Below are 15,500 nucleotides of genomic sequence, written 5' to 3'. Positions count from 1 at the left end.
TATCAATCACCCCAAAGTACATTGCCTTCCTGTGTCACATACACCTCTTTCCTGTGTCAGTCCCTGTACCCAGTCCCCCCTACTGTGACAAGACATTCATTCAGCTTACTCAATTGCCCCCCAAAAGGGAGTACTTGTACCAATATCCTGGTTCCTTTGTTTTAGCTTGGGGAGGCAGACAGAACAATTAATCCTTGCCCTGTTCCACATTGTCAAGAAACTTTAATATCCAGCTTTATTTATCTAATTGCCAATTTCTCTTTTACTATGAAATATAAAAGATTAAATGCACACAGCTCAATACGATGACGCGATTGACTATCTTCCTGAAACAAATTGAGTTGCAAAAGGCTCCAAGCCGAGTTTGATGTCATCCAGCACAGAGTGAGAATGTAGACAACCATCTTTTGCATCTCTTCATTTCAAAGTTGTTTTGCCATACAAGCTCCCGCTCTCCCCTATGCAGGAGCTATTCCCACGAAATGGGGAGCTAAGGACGATCCCTTTCCCTTCTGGGATCTGGAATTCTTCCTGAGGGCAGCATGCATCTTCTGGAGCTCTCCTTTGCTACGATCATGGAAAAGGGCGGCAGAGAAACATGGGAATCTGAGGTCTCCCACTCCTAAGATTGACTTGGTATATAAATATATATCCTTTCCTTCTCTAGTGTGAGAACCTTCTGCCTTTCCTTGTATACACGCTCGCACAAGCACAGTAACACACACACACACACACCTACCCTTGCCACCTCTTTCGTCAAGACTTCCTTGCAGCCTTTTTAATGGCCTGCGAAGCTTAAAGGGTTAAAGAGGGAGAGTCCTGCATCCTAGAAAGACAAGACCTAGTGACGTCACTCCCTTCCCAACCTGCAAGAGCGGCTCAACGCTGAAGCGCATGCGATTCCTTTCTCTTTGCTGAGGGAGCATCGGATGGATTTTCTGTGCATGGAAGGTATTCATGGAAAAAGGAGAGATGGTGCATTTCCCAAGTACGGCCAGGAGGGGGTGATCTCGAGAAGGCCAGGAAGCCTTCTCAATCTGCTTTGGGCAGTATTATAATTTAGTGAAGAATTTTGTATTTAAAGTACTGTCGTTTTTTTAAAAATCCTAATAGCAATCTCACTTAAATTTTTGTTGCTCAGGAACAAAAAAAAGAGCAAACGCAAACAAGGGCTGAAAATGAAAGGTAGTATTCATACTAGCTTGACTTTCTGAAGGAAAGGCATAATACAAATAATTTCCTCCTCTTACTTTACTTGGAATTTTAACCTATTTCAGCTCTGCCATAGGAAGGGTCAGCTTCTTTCTACTCTTCCTTGTGATGGAGACACAATTTTAAAATGTATAATTCGTAAAGTAGGAAGAATTGCTCTATAGAAGACAGATGAAATGGTTGGGATCTCTATGGGGAATAGGAGGACCTTATATTACCTCCTGAATTGTCCTTACCTGGATATTCCTGAAAAATCCTCAAAAAAACAGTTCCTGGGGGAGATTTGATGGAAGCTTCCTTCAGTGGTGGGTTTCCAACTTTTTTACTACATGTTTGCTCGTGTGCGTGAATGTGCTTGTGTGCGCTTCTGCACATGCCCAAAAGTGTCTGGGTAGGTAGGCGGAGACTTCCACCACCACCACTACCGGTTTGCTCAATCCGGGACAAATCAGGAGCAACCCATCTCTGGTTTCCTTCCCTCAGGATCTCTGATCTCCATAGAGAAGGATTTGAAATGGTAGACAGAAGAAAAGAAAAAATGGACATCATAGACCTCATCTCATGCTCCTCCTCAAATTTGCAGATGGCACTAAGATGGCAGGAGCAGCCAACGCCCCAGAAGACCAATTCAGGATCCAAAAGATCTTGGCAGGCTTGAACAATGGGCGCCATGCAACGAAGTGAAATTTGATGTGGAGAAAAGCAAGGTTTTACACCTGGGCGGGAAAAGCCAAAGGTACAAGTGCAGATTAGGTGGCTCAAAAACAATAACTGTGAGAGGGACCCTGGTGTTTTAGTTGACGGTCTGTTAAACATGAGTCAGCAGTGCGTGGCAGCAGCCAAAACAGCTAATACAATGCTTGGTTGCATAAAGAGAGGCATAGAATCAAAATCATGTGACGTATTAGTATCACATTCTAAAGCCTCAGTAAGGCCACAGCTGGAATACTGCAACCAGTTTTTAATCACCACATTACAAAAAAGATGTTGAGACTTTAGAAAAAGTGCAAAAAAGAGCAACTAAGATGATTAAATGCCTGGAGACTAAAACACATGAACAATTTGAGTTTGACTAGTGTTGAGAAAAAGGACTAGGAGGGACATGATAGCAGCATTCCAGTATTTGAGAGGCTGCCAAAAGGGGGGGGGGGCATTTTATTTTGCAAAGCACCAGAGTGCAGGACAAGAAACAATGGATGAAAATTAAACAAGGAGAGAAGCAACCTGGAAGTAAGGAGAAAGTTCCTAATAATGGGGACAATTAACCATTAGAAAAGCTTGCCTTCAGAAGTGGTGGGTGCTTCTGTTTCATCACTGGATGTTTTTAAGTAGAAACTGGACAGTCACTTGTCTGTAATGGTATAAGATCTCCTGCTTGAGCAGGGGATTGGACAAGACCTCCAATATCCGTATTAGCTGCATTCTGATTGATGGATGGATGCTTACTCTCCCACATTTTTCTAGTTTACCAAGAAGCAGGTTGTGATCTACTTTGTCAAATGCCTTGCTGAAGTCTATTTCCACAGCATTATGCTGGCCTTCTAATTTAGTCACTTTGTTAAAGAATGAAATAAGATTGGTTTGGCATGATGTTTTTAACAACTCTTGGCTAGCTACTAGTTTTAAATTTATTTGTTTATTATTATTTCCAGGATCTTCCCAGATATTAGTGATACACGGATTGGTGTGTAATTTCCTGGGTCTTCCCCCCCCTTTTTTTTGAAGATGGGGACCACATCAGCTTTTTTCCAATCCCCTGGCAGTTCCCCAGTGCTCCAGTTTTTCTTAAAGATCTGGTACAATACTTCTGAGATAACATCTGCCAGTTCCTTCAGAGGTCTGTGATGTACCTACCATATTTTTCAGAGTATAAAACACTCCGAAGTATAAGATGCACCTAGCTTTTGGGGAGGAAAACAAGGGAAAAATATCTGCTTCTGCCTCCCAGCAATTTCCCTCCTTACAACAAACAGCAAACAGAACAGACAATATACATTGTTTGTAGTGTTATATTTCAGACTATACTTGTACAGATGCTGTTAAAAGTGATGTGCTTTCTGGGAGTATAGTTATTATCTACTATTTAAAAGAATAGCACTTTTTAAAACAATAACACTGGGCCTCTTCAGATCAAGCATTTATTTTAAAAAGCTTCTTCATTTTGCTGTCTAGAATAATAATAAAGCATTCTTTAAAAAATAAGTCTAATAATTTGAACATTCTATAGGCATTTATAGTTGTTGACTTACCTCCTTGCAGCAAACAGCCTGATTAGCACAAGAAAAAAAATCTGTCTCTGTTTTCCAGCAATTTGCCTGGTGGAGCAAACAAGTAAGTTTCACTTTGAATTTATCTCGATCATCAGCTGTTAGGCTGCAGGGATTGCTATAGTCTATTGAAGCCTCCGGCAAGCCCCGACAGCATTCCAAATATCATCCAGATTTAAATCAGAGTTCAAGGCATAGCTTTCATCAAAGTTCCAATTTAATAAGAGAGACATATTGGTACATCTGTTAAAACCTGAATCTGAAAGCTTCCTGGGTTTTCACCCAGTTGAAAGTTCAAAACCTTGCCCCCACACCCACAAGTCCTTCACATGGTGCAATCTTCCACTGCCACGCTGGAACTTCCACCCATGTAGTTCCGGTCAGGTGCAGAGGTGCAGAGACAAAGAATGACCTTCGGCTTCTAGAAAGGAATGTTTTATTTTGACAACAACACATTCTACTCTTTACTATTCCCCCCTCCCAATTCCCCACTAATGAAACAGCATAGTAAAATAAGAGAGAGAGTGTGACAGGCCAAAGATCCTAAAAGGAATATGACTACAGGCCTGACAACCCCATTTGCTGCAAAGAGGTAAATTGCTGGGAGACAGAGGCCAAAGGGTTGGGGCTGGTGGTTGGGTAGGGCTACATTCAGTGTATAAGATGCACCCACGTTTTCACCCTCTTTTAGGGGGGGGGGAAACTGTGTGTCTTATACTCCGTAAAATATGGCAATCCATAAGGTCCTGGTGATTTATGCTGGTATCTCTTTGATAAGTTTTCCTCCATTATTTCTTATGCTGCCATTGGTTCTTTGGAGAATAGATTGACCTCTTCTTATCCGTGGCAGCCCCTCAGTATTGAAAGGCTTCTGTTATGTCATTCCTAATCCTTCTCTTTCTTAGATTAGACCTATCCTGTCCCTGCATCTGCTCTTCATGTTTTAGTCTCCTTTCCTCTAATCATCTTTGTTGTTCTTCTCTGCACTGTTTCTGGAATCTCAATATTTTTGGGGGATCATGGTGATCAAAACTCGATTCCAAGTGTAGTCTTACTGGTGCAGTATATAGTGGAACTAACCCTTCTCATGATATTGATACTGTCCCTCTGTTGATGCATCCTAGGACTGCATTAACCTTTTTGGTAGCTGCAGCACAATGCTGGCTCATATTTGTCTAATTCTGTTAATTCTTTATAAAATCCATATCTTTCTCATATCTAGAATGTATCAGCACTTGTGAATACCATGCCATACAAATCCCTTGATCGCTCAATTTTTGTTTAGTTTTGAGTTCCCCCTTTTCATTCAAAATATCTTTATATCTAACAATATTTTCCACATTGATAACATTTGGGTGAATCAGTGCTTACATTGTTGAAAGCCAAACTGGTATCCTCAAGTAGTGTTGTTCTCTAGTTTTCTCCCACACTAACAATAATGCATTCCTAATGTAATGTCTTTGAAAGTAACCGTGTACTTTATTTTTCCCATATCACAAGAAGGCATGCCAGCCCGGTTGCAAATCATGTCCTTCCATAAGTCAGTTGTCTTGTGTGCCTCAATTCAATCCATTCTTTCACCCATGTAAAATAACAGAATTCCCAATCCGATAGCCCAAAGCCCAGCAAGCGGCCCTGCTTTCTTTGCAGCTGGCCTAGATGCAAGCGACAGCCCTGGTATGTCCCCATCAGAAATGCCCAGTGCTCATGCCAGAGAAATTTGATGGGACTTTGGAGTAGTTTCCTGGTTTTGGAGACAACGGCAGCTGTTTATGATCTTGGGGCTGGATGACTTCCAGCCAACTTTTGGACAACTGTGCAGGGTTCTGTACCCAATTCCAATTGAGGTCTATGTTCGAGGACCCTGTGAAGGCCCAGAAGGCGAACCAGAAGCTGCTGAGCTAAAGCCAGGGTGAGTCAGTCATAGAATATACCAGTGACTTCCAATTGATAAGCCAAGATCTGAGGTGGAACCAAGATCAGAATTTGTTTTCTGAAATAGTTTTTTTTTTTAACTCAAGCTTATTTATTTCGGTCCGACTGATTTATGATTGGCACCTTTCTTGCTTGATCATTTACAATGTCAACACAGTGGCATCACTTTGTTATTTTTGTGAGTATCCCTAACTTGGGACAAAAGAGAGAGGGAAAGGGAATCCTGAAAAATTAAAAGTAGAAAACCTCTTACTTGTCACTTTTAAGGCAAAATCACAATTACTCAATGGGACAATATAATACTACATTCCACCTCACTTTAAACTTTGAAGGAACTTGAATTATAATATTTTTTCACAGCCTAGAATCATTCTGCTGCATTATTTCCAACTTTTCTGAGACAGAGAACAGTATTCTAAGAAATTATGTATATATTGATGAATAAGAAAGGAAGGTGAAACAATTATAAGATTAGGAAAAAGAAGAAAAGTTTAAAGTCTTTTAGTGTGATCAAGTGGGAAGAACAAACAACTAGGGAATAGGCAGCTTCACTTTTGAAAAAAAATGTAGCTAAATATACAAAACATTCAAAAAACCACAGTTTATAATTAAAATGGCATGTCCTCATTGTTTACATTTTCATGAATAAACTCATCTCCCTCAGGCACCAGTGGGATCAAACTAAAAAAATGTCTTTCCAAGTTACGTCTCTGTAAATAGAAAAAAAATCATAAATTTAACTAACTTTCTAGAATTAACATAAGATTCTCACTCAAGTGTATCTCTGTATGGGACATTAAGTCGCTGCTCCTCCTAAAGCTCTTTCCACAGTCCATGCACTTATCTTGGCTTCTCCCTTGTGTGGATCCTTTTGTGGCGAGTAAGGTGATGGCTCTGACTAAAAGACTTTCCACATTCCCTGCATTTAAATGGTTTCTTCCCTGTGTGGATCCTCTTATGGAGAGTAAGGGAACTGCTCTGACTAAAAGTCTTCCCACACTCCGTGCATTTAAATTGTTTCTCCCCTGTGTGGATCCACGTATGGGAAGTAAGATTGCAGTTTACACTGAAGCTCTTTCCACATTCCATGCATTTGAATGGTTTCTCCCCTGTGTGGATCCTTTCATGAGTAGTAAGTTTACTGTGTTGGCTGAAGCCCTTTCCACACTCCATGCACCGGTATGGTTTCTCCCCTGTGTGGATTAATTGATGGAAACTAAGTTGTTTCCTATAAGTAAAAGTCTTTCCACATTCCATGCATTTAAATGGCTTCTCTCCTGTGTGAATTCTTTTATGGATTGTAAGATTACTCTTTTTGTTGAAGCCCTTTCCACACTCTGTGCATTTATATGGTGGATCACCTGTGTGAATTCTCTTATGTCTCACAAGGGATGCAACTTTATGGAATTCAGTCCCACAGTCCATGCATTTATATGGCTTCCTCCATGTGTAGTTCCTTTTCTGAACAGTAAAAGTCTTCCTTTCACAGAAGCCTTTCCCATTTTCCATGTATTTATCTGGATTCTCCCTGATGGAAAGTGATGTAAGAGAGGTGGTGTCTTTGGATAGTTTTACACCTTTCCCAAAATATTTTTTCTCTATTTTTTCCAGTTGCTCAAGAAACTCCTGTCTATGACCCTCAATGGATGAGCTTTCCTTATTCCAATTACTTGAGGGGTTTCTCTCCTGCCTTTGGAATGCCATTTGAATTGCAGGCTTCTCCATTACGTCTCCATGCCTGAACCCTTGGAATGATTCCCTTGACTCTTCATGGTCCTGCCCATTATCACCTTCAAAGGGAAAGAGAAACATGACAGCAAGTTTAAAGGAAAAGATCAATCAGTCGGAAGTCATCATTATTGCCTTTTGAAACTTTACAGACTCTAAGACATAGCATGTTTGATTGCTTACAATGGTGTAAATGATAATTTCCACGTTAATGAAGCATAAAAGATTTAAGAATAGCAAACATTCTTTTTCTTTATAATTATCCATAGATATTCAAATCTCAACAAGGATCAGCTCTGACTTAATGTAAAATCAGAGGAAGCATCCAAAGATGTATTAGCAGAAAACCTAACATTCATTGGAAGGGTACCAATTCCAACAGAGACCTGCAAGAACTAACTCCCCTTTCAAACTCCTCTTTTTCTTCTTACCCAACCTATATTGCACTTGCATTTGTTTATTAACATTTGTAGGCCGCCCTTTTCCCTGAGGGGACTCAGGGCGGCTCACATAAAATCAGGGAGGGGAAGTACAAACAGTGACATAGACACATATAATAAAAGTAATAAGCAACATACATTCATCATTCGGGAGGGGCAACTATCCTTGTCCCCAGGCCTGACGGGCTAGCCAGTTCTTAAGGGCTGTGCGGAAGGCCTGGACGATGGTGAGGGTACGAATCTCCACGGGGAGTTCGTTCCAAAGGGTCGGGGCTACTACTGAGAAGGCCCTCCTCCTTGTAGTTGCCAGCCGGCACTGGCTGGCCGATGGAATACGGAGGAGGCCCAATCTGTGAGATCTAATTGGTCGCAGGGAGGTAATTGGCAGGAGGCGGTCTCTCAAGTATCCAGATCCACTACCATGCAGGGCTTTATGGGTGACTAGTAGCACCTTGAAGCGCATCCGGAGATCGACAGGTAGCCAGCGCAGCTCGCGGAGGATAGGTGTTATGTGGGTGAACCAAGGTGCACCCACAATCACTCGCGCGGCCGCGTTCTGTACTAGCTGAAGTCGCCGGATGCTCTTCAAGGGCAGCCCCATGTAGAGCACATTGCAGTATTCCAGCCTAGAGGTCACAAGGGCCCGAGTGACTGTTGTGAGTGCCTCCCGATTCAGGTAGGGTCGCAACTGGCGCACCAGGCGAACCTGGGCAAATGCCCCCCTGGTCACAGCCGTCAGGTGGTGGTCAAACGATAGCTGTGGATCCAGGAGGACTCCCAAGTTGCGAACCCTCTCTGAGGGGTATAAAATTTGACCCCCCAGCCTGAGTGATGGAATATTGGTCGAATCTTTGGGAGGGAAACACAACAGCCACTCGGTCTTTTCTGGGTTGAGCACAAGCTTGTTAACCCTCATCCAGTCCATAACGGCCTCGAGGCCTCGGTTCATCACGTCTGCCGCTTCATTGAGTTGGCACGGGGCGGACAGATACAACTGGGTATCGTCCGCATATTGATGGTATCTGATCCCGTGCCTGCGGATGATCTCTCCCAGCGGTTTCATGTAGATGTTGAATAGTAGGGGGGATAAGACCGAGCCCTGAGGCACCCCATATGTTAGGGGCCTAGGGGACGATCTCTGCCCCCCCACTAACACCGACTGCGACCTGTCCGAGAGGTAGGAGGAGAACCACCGCAACACGGTGCCTCCCACTCCCACCTCCCGCAGTCGTCGCAGAAGGATACCATGGTCGATGGTATCGAAAGCCGCTGAGAGGTCAAGGAGGACCAGGATGGAGGAATATCCTCCATCTCTGGCTCTCCAGAGATCATCGGTCAATGCGACCAAAGCGGTTTCTGTGCTGTAACCGGGTCTGAAGCCTGACTGGAAGGGGTCGAGATAGTTTGCTTCCTCCAAGGACCGTTGGAGCTGAAAGGCCACCACCTTGTCAACAACCTTCCCAAGGAAGGGAAGGTTGGAGACTGGGCGATAGTTATTAAGAACAGCTGGATCCAAAGATGGCTTCTTTAGGAGGGGTCTCACCACCGCCGCTTTCAGTGTGGCGGGGAAGTTCCCCTCCCGAAGAGAGGCGGTCACAACCGCCTGTATCCAGCCTCGTGTCACCTCACTGCTGTTAGTAACCAGCCATGAGGGACACGGGTCCAGTACGCAGGTGGAGGCACTTACAGCCCTCATGGCCTTGTCCACATCCCCGGGGGTAACATCCTGAAACTCAACCCAGAGATGTTCTACCCAATCCTCTTGTGCCTCGGCTGGAGCTGCGGGGATGGAGTCCAAGTCCGACCGAAACCGAGCAATTTTGTCCGCTAAGAATTGGGCATAATCCTCAGCTCTGCCCTGCAAGGGTTCCCCCGCTTCCCTTTTATTTAATAGGGAGCGGGTTATCTTAAACAGGGCGGCTGGGCGGGACTCAGCGGACGCAACCAAGGTGGCTATGTGAGATCTTTTCGCTGCCCTAAGTGCCCTGGTGTATTCCTTGGTGCAGGTGGTTACCATTGCTCGGTTCGATTCGGACTTATCGGACCTCCATCGGTGCTCTAGGCATCTCCTCCGGCGCTTCATCTCCCGGAGTTCCTCGGTGAACCAAGGGGGTCTCCGGGATCCGCCGCCTCGGAGGGGCCGTAGTGGCGCAATCCGGTCGAGGGCCTCCGATGCTGCCGAGTGCCAAGCAGCAACCAGAGTCTCTACCGGACTGTGGGCGAAAGTATCAGGAATGACCCCAAGCTCCGTCTGGAACCTTAGCGGTTCCATAAGTCGCCTGGGGCGGAACCACCTGGTCGGTTCCTCCTCCCTACAGTGGGGGTTTGGTCTCCGGAAGTCGAGCCTCAGTAGGCAGTGGTCTGACCACGACAGGGGTATGATGTCGTTACCCCTCAGACCAAGGTCACCAATCCACTGCTCCGAGAGGAATACGAGGTCGAGCATGTGACCCGCCGAATGGGTTGGGCCCCGAATTACTTGGGTCAAGCCCATGGCTGTCATGGAAGCCATGAACTCCTGCGCCCCATCAGAGTTTTCACCGAGCGAAGGCAAATTAAAGTCCCCCAGGACCATCAACCTAGGGAACTCAATTGCCAGCTCGGCTACCGACTCGAGGAGCGAGGGGAGGGCTGCTGCAACGCTGTTGGGAGGCAGGTACATTAACAGCAGACCCACTTGACCCTTGAGGTCCAACTTTATCAGCAGAGACTCACACCCGACAAGCTCCGGAGCAGGGACCCTACGAGGAACTAACGACTCCCGGATAACAACGGCCACACCCCCACCCCTTCCCTGGGCTTTCGGCTGGTGCAGCACCTGAAATCCTTCTGGGCACAGTTCTACAAGGGGGACTCCTCCCTCTGGGCCCAGCCAGGTTTCAGTAATACATGCCAGGTCTGCCCTCTCGTCTAAAATTAAGTCCCGGACGAGAGGAGCTTTATGTACCACAGACCTGGCATTTAGCGACAGCAGCCTGAGTCCAGGGTCCTGATTACTTGCGCCATCTGGTCTCGGAGTGGGACTCATAGGGCCGGAAGGAGGGATCTCTGTGATGTAGCGAACCCTCCTTCCCCGGTAATGGCCTGCCCTAAAGTCCCCGCCGTATCTGCCCCTCCCTGTTACGACCGTAATACCCTGACCCTCTCCCGTGTCTCTAGTCCCCTCAACCACCCCCATGGCCCCCGCTTCTCCCGGCAGGTCCTCCGAATCAGACATACTCATTCACTCACCCAAGCAGTCCCCACAGAAAAGTTAAAAACATATAAAATACAATGATAATAAAATGGTAAAAGTGGGATCATTCACTCAACCACATACAATCCCATGCACTCATCATACCAGATAAAAATTGTGCGGTTGTGCGAATTGGTGAAGGCAGGATCTTAGAAATTTGGCCTTCTCGTTAACAAAGTCTAATGGGAGTCCAATAGAAAACTGTATATGGTCCAGAGAAGTATATGGCCAGAAAGAAGTACCAATAATGGCCACTGGAGGGAGTCCAAGTTCTCGACACACTGCCTCTCTGGTGTAATAGTGCTTGATGATAATAAAGGTATTTGATGGTCCAGAAAAATACCAGTAATGGCCACTAGAGGGAGTCCAAATTCCCAGCCAACACAGCACTCCTGAGGCAGTGATGATTGCAATGGTAGCAGCTGATGGTAATGGCTGCCGCAGGGAGCCCGTAATTGAGTTCTTGCAGCTTTACTTCTAAGCCAAGCAGGCAGATGGTCAAGCCGTTTAAAGCATTTAGTTTTTTATTTGCCCAAAACCACATGATTGAAGGGAGGGGGGGGGGGGAGAAACAAACTAGTGTTCTTCTATTAAGCTTAAGCTGCATGTTTTTCATGGAAAAAGAGCACCATTTCATCCTTAATTCCAAGGCTCAGGATAGCAGTGAAACAGAAGTAGTTAACCCACATACCTGACTGACAAGGCTTCACAGGACTGATATGGAATTATTTGAACCAAAAAAAGCTGAAATCTGCAATGAAGTTTAGCATTACATCAAGACAAGAAATTACTTTGCCACTGACATCTTTAAATAGAAATAGAAAACACACCAGATGTGAAATGGCACAGGATGCATCTAAGGAGAACGCCACAGATCTATTTCCTTCCTAGGAGCAGGAGAACAACATATTTCTACCTGCTTTCTCTCCAGAGATGACATCAATTTGAGATTTTTTAAATGAGAAACATTTAACATCCAACTACAAAAAGTCTTCCTGAAGTCTCTGACTGCAGAGTAGGAAACACCCTTACCAAGAGAGGCCACGTTCCTGTAATTTTCCATCATGACTTCCCAATGCAGAGCTTTTTGGTCAGGATCCAGCTGAGACCATTCCTCCTCGGAGAAATAGACAGCCACCTCCTCGAAGGAGACAAGACCCTCCTGATGGGGAAAAGCCCAGGAGGAATTGTTAAAAAAAAATGGTCCTATGATTTATAAATTCCCAAAGCAACATTGGGCACTAAGGTAAATGGCTCTGCTTGCTAGGATTCCAAGGTTTACATGAGAACATGGACAGAGCAAAAACCTTGTGACAGAAGAAATAGTTTGGGCAGTTTTTATCAATTTGATTGATTCTGCAGGACTTTCACTGCCAATCAGTGAAAGTAACACATTTCTTTCTGGAGCTACCATCATCCATCCATTCACCAACCTTCCCACCCTTCAGCAACCATCTAAGACATCTGGAATCAATTGGTATCCGGGTTACAAAACTCCAGTGACCCCATCCTACCTGTGTTAGCAGAAGGAAATAGTTCTGTGTTTGGGGGGGAGGATTCTTTGCAGCATTCTTTCCTCAACACCTTCATGAAAGTGATGGGAGCACCCAGCCAGGAATTTGTTTCTGGTCCTCCTCACATTGTAAGGAAGCTGCTTGTAGTCTGAGATATCGACTGAATGGAAGATAACAAAAGTGGAAGAAATTTCCCGAGGAGGAAATTTCTTAGGGGTCTATGACAATTCACAGCAGCCAACTCAACATAGCCAACTCACCATGGTTAACTCGCCATGGCCAAATCACCACAGGACAACTCGCTATGGCCAACTCGCCAAGAAATTTATATAAATATTGAAGAAATAGTGAAATAGAATTATTAAACAAAGGATGACATGGGACTGACAAAATGAAATGTGAATGACAAAAAATAAAATAAATTTTAAGTTTTAAAATAATTAAATACAATTGTTGAATTCTCCTGCAGAGAGTTGTCCTATGGCGAGTTGGACGTGGTGAGATAATCATGGCTAGTTGGCTGTGGTAAATTGTCCCATTCTGTTTATTAGCTTTTGCAAAGCTAGATTGTTTCAAATACAAATCAAGGCATTAGAATATACTTTGCAAGCCAAATGTGCCTTGATTATATACTCTTTCAGAACAATTTTTACTCTGAGAATTTTCCATAAACCTGCATTGTATTTTAATAGTCTTGTCTTTTGATGTCCATTTATCTTATCCCAGATTGCAAATAAAACATTTTTTTAAAAAAAAAATGTAATTTGCAGGTGTGAATTCTTAATTATTTTTGCGCATCCTTGCACAGATGCAAGTCAAAGAATTACAAAAAGAAGAGCCATCATGAAGAATTATTTGAAAAGTGAATAATTAGTGTAATTATAACCATTATAATAATTGGCAACAATTAGCATTTATTTAAAATACTGATCTTAAAATAAGATTTCCTAATAATAGCCTCATCTCGCTTGGGAACACAAAATAAGCCAACTCAACAAGAGGAAAAAATGAACGGAGACTATACTATGTACAACACATTGACTTTCTGAAGGAAAAGGAGAATACAATTCTAATACATTTCATCTTCTTACTTGAATTGGAGTTTCAATCACTGATGCAGCTCCACCTTCAGAAAGGGTAAACTTCCTTGTATTTTTCTCTGTGAGGGAGACAGAATTTTAAACTACATAATTCATAACATAGGAGGTGGTGTTCTATAGAAGAGAAGGCATAAAGAATATGAAACAGAGAGCCTTGTATTACCTCTTGTTGTTTCTTGATCTGGATCATCCTGAGAGATCCTCCTGCAAAACATTTCTGGAGATGAACTTGATGGATGTCTCCTTCTCTTAGGATCTCTGATCTCCATCACGAAGGACTTGAAAGAGTAGGCAGGAAACAAGAAGAATGAATGGGCAATACATATCAAGACTCTTTTTCTGTGAACAACATTTTGAAGCTCCAGAATCCATCAGTGTGGTCAGAAAGTAGGAAATGAATGACTATCACAAATAACAGAACCATGTCCTTCAAGTATCTCTACATATAATGAATACCTAAAAAAAATCTCTCATAGGTAAGGGTTAAGAATTCACTTTATTAGATTTAACCATTTCTGAGCTCCTAAATGAAGGTGTCTCACCTGAAAATCAACCTGCTCCTTCTCCTCCTCCACCTGGCTCAGGAGGAAGCCTTCCATCAGAGCCACTGCCTGGGAGCTGGTCTCTGCTCCACACTCTCATACCCAGCTCTCCATCTGCAGGGGCAGAAGGGCCAAGAACTGTTCCAAAACAACCAGGTCTAGTATCTGTTCTTTTGTGTGCTTTTCTGATCTCAACCATCGACTACAAAAGGAATGAAGTTGACGGCTTCATCCTCCTTGCTTCATCCTCCTGGTGTTGGAAGCTCCTAAAGTTCCAGGACTCAATTTCTGAAAGGATAGTTTTCTCCTCCAGGATCTTCTTCTCAATTCTTGCCCAGATTTCCCCACAGCTCCCAGGCTGAACATTAGAAGGCCCTTTTTCAGTTCCTTCACTTTCCAGAGATTGGCTTTTCATTCTTTCTCTGTCCTGTAGCACAACTCCAAATAGGTCCAGGGAATCTTGTGGATCTCCAAACGTCTTTCCAGTCATAGTACCATTCCTCTAGCTACAGTTTAGACAAGAGTTTCAGCCATCTTTGTCTATGTTTTTGCCTCCGAAAGCAGGAGCACAAATGGTTTCCAATTTCTGTATCTTAATTAGAAAGTGGTGGATTTAATGCCCGAAGAACACTCAATAGAAAGAAGTATTTTTCTGATTACAGTTAGTCCCTGCATATGAATGTGTGCTTGGGTCTGACATCCATGAGAGACTTGGAACATTGAATAAATGTATTTTGGGTCATTTTTAATTTCTTTTTAGGGCTTGCTTCATAAAAACTTAGATCTACATTTACTTACAAGCAGGTTTTACCCAACATACCAAACTCTAATTGGTTAACAAACCATGAAAGTTCATTTAAAGAAAAAATGAAATGCCAATAAATGACCTCAAGGTTTGCTTGTTAAGAGCCAAATCACACCATTACACACAGGCAGATTCTCAAAACATGCCCTAAACACAAACAGGCTAAGCAACCTCACAGGCTGAGTTCACATGAGCCGCCAGGGTTGATGTCCTGGTTCACTCACCCTCCTAAGAGAAATTGAACTCCTGGGGATCCAACCCTATTTTAGTCTCCTGCAGCACATAAGGAGAAGGCGGACACAATCTCCTGCAGTTCCTCCCTTTGCCCTCCAAGATCTTCCCATCTCCAACCTCGGAGCTTTCTCCAGGCTATGGGGGACCCTCCCTCCTCTCTGGGGATTTGTTCCTGGGCAACGCTTCCCTCTGCCTACCACCTGCATGGAGAGGGGCGGCAGAGGAACATGGGATCCCGGGTTAGGGTTCTCCCACCCCCAGGACTCAGAAGATTGAACCTATATGGGGACTTGGCTTCTCTCCCTTCCTTCTCTAGCACCAGAACCCTCTGCCCTCCCTCCCCTTTTGCACGCGGAGACACACTCACATACACACCCACTGCTCACCCTGCCCACCTCTAGTTCGCTTCCCTTCAAGGCATTCCGGCACCCATTCAAACCTCCTGCGAAGCTCGAAGGCTTAATAGAGATAGAGTGTTGGATTAGACC

The 15,500-nt window shown here is 44.1% G+C and overlaps 1 protein-coding gene and 1 long non-coding RNA gene across 3 annotated transcripts; one reads left to right on the top strand and one right to left on the bottom strand.

Moving 5' to 3' along the window:
* Nucleotides 1–864: 864 nt before the first annotated feature.
* LOC116502705 lies at nt 865–7,112 on the top strand. Of its 2 annotated transcripts, none has more exons than XR_004254577.1 (3): nt 865–951; nt 1,796–1,948; nt 7,026–7,112. It is a non-coding gene; the product is annotated as an uncharacterized LOC116502705 (long non-coding RNA). The 2 variants fall into 2 exon arrangements; XR_004254576.1 differs by having other exon boundaries at nt 908–951; nt 1,696–1,948.
* LOC116502693 (zinc finger protein 431-like) lies at nt 4,667–15,500 on the bottom strand. The gene is given in 6 exon segments (XM_032208599.1): nt 4,667–6,262; nt 6,264–7,204; nt 11,850–11,979; nt 13,423–13,490; nt 13,595–13,709; nt 13,974–15,500. Coding segments are annotated over 6 exon segments (1,419 nt in total). The 5' UTR covers nt 14,031–15,500; the 3' UTR covers nt 4,667–6,154.

The sequence above is a fragment of the Thamnophis elegans genome, chromosome 2, assembly GCF_009769535.1.
Source record: "Thamnophis elegans isolate rThaEle1 chromosome 2, rThaEle1.pri, whole genome shotgun sequence".
NCBI classification, from domain to species: Eukaryota; Metazoa; Chordata; class Lepidosauria; order Squamata; family Colubridae; genus Thamnophis; species Thamnophis elegans.
Note: the sequence above shows the minus strand (reverse complement) of the source record. Positions and strands in the feature narration are given on the sequence as shown.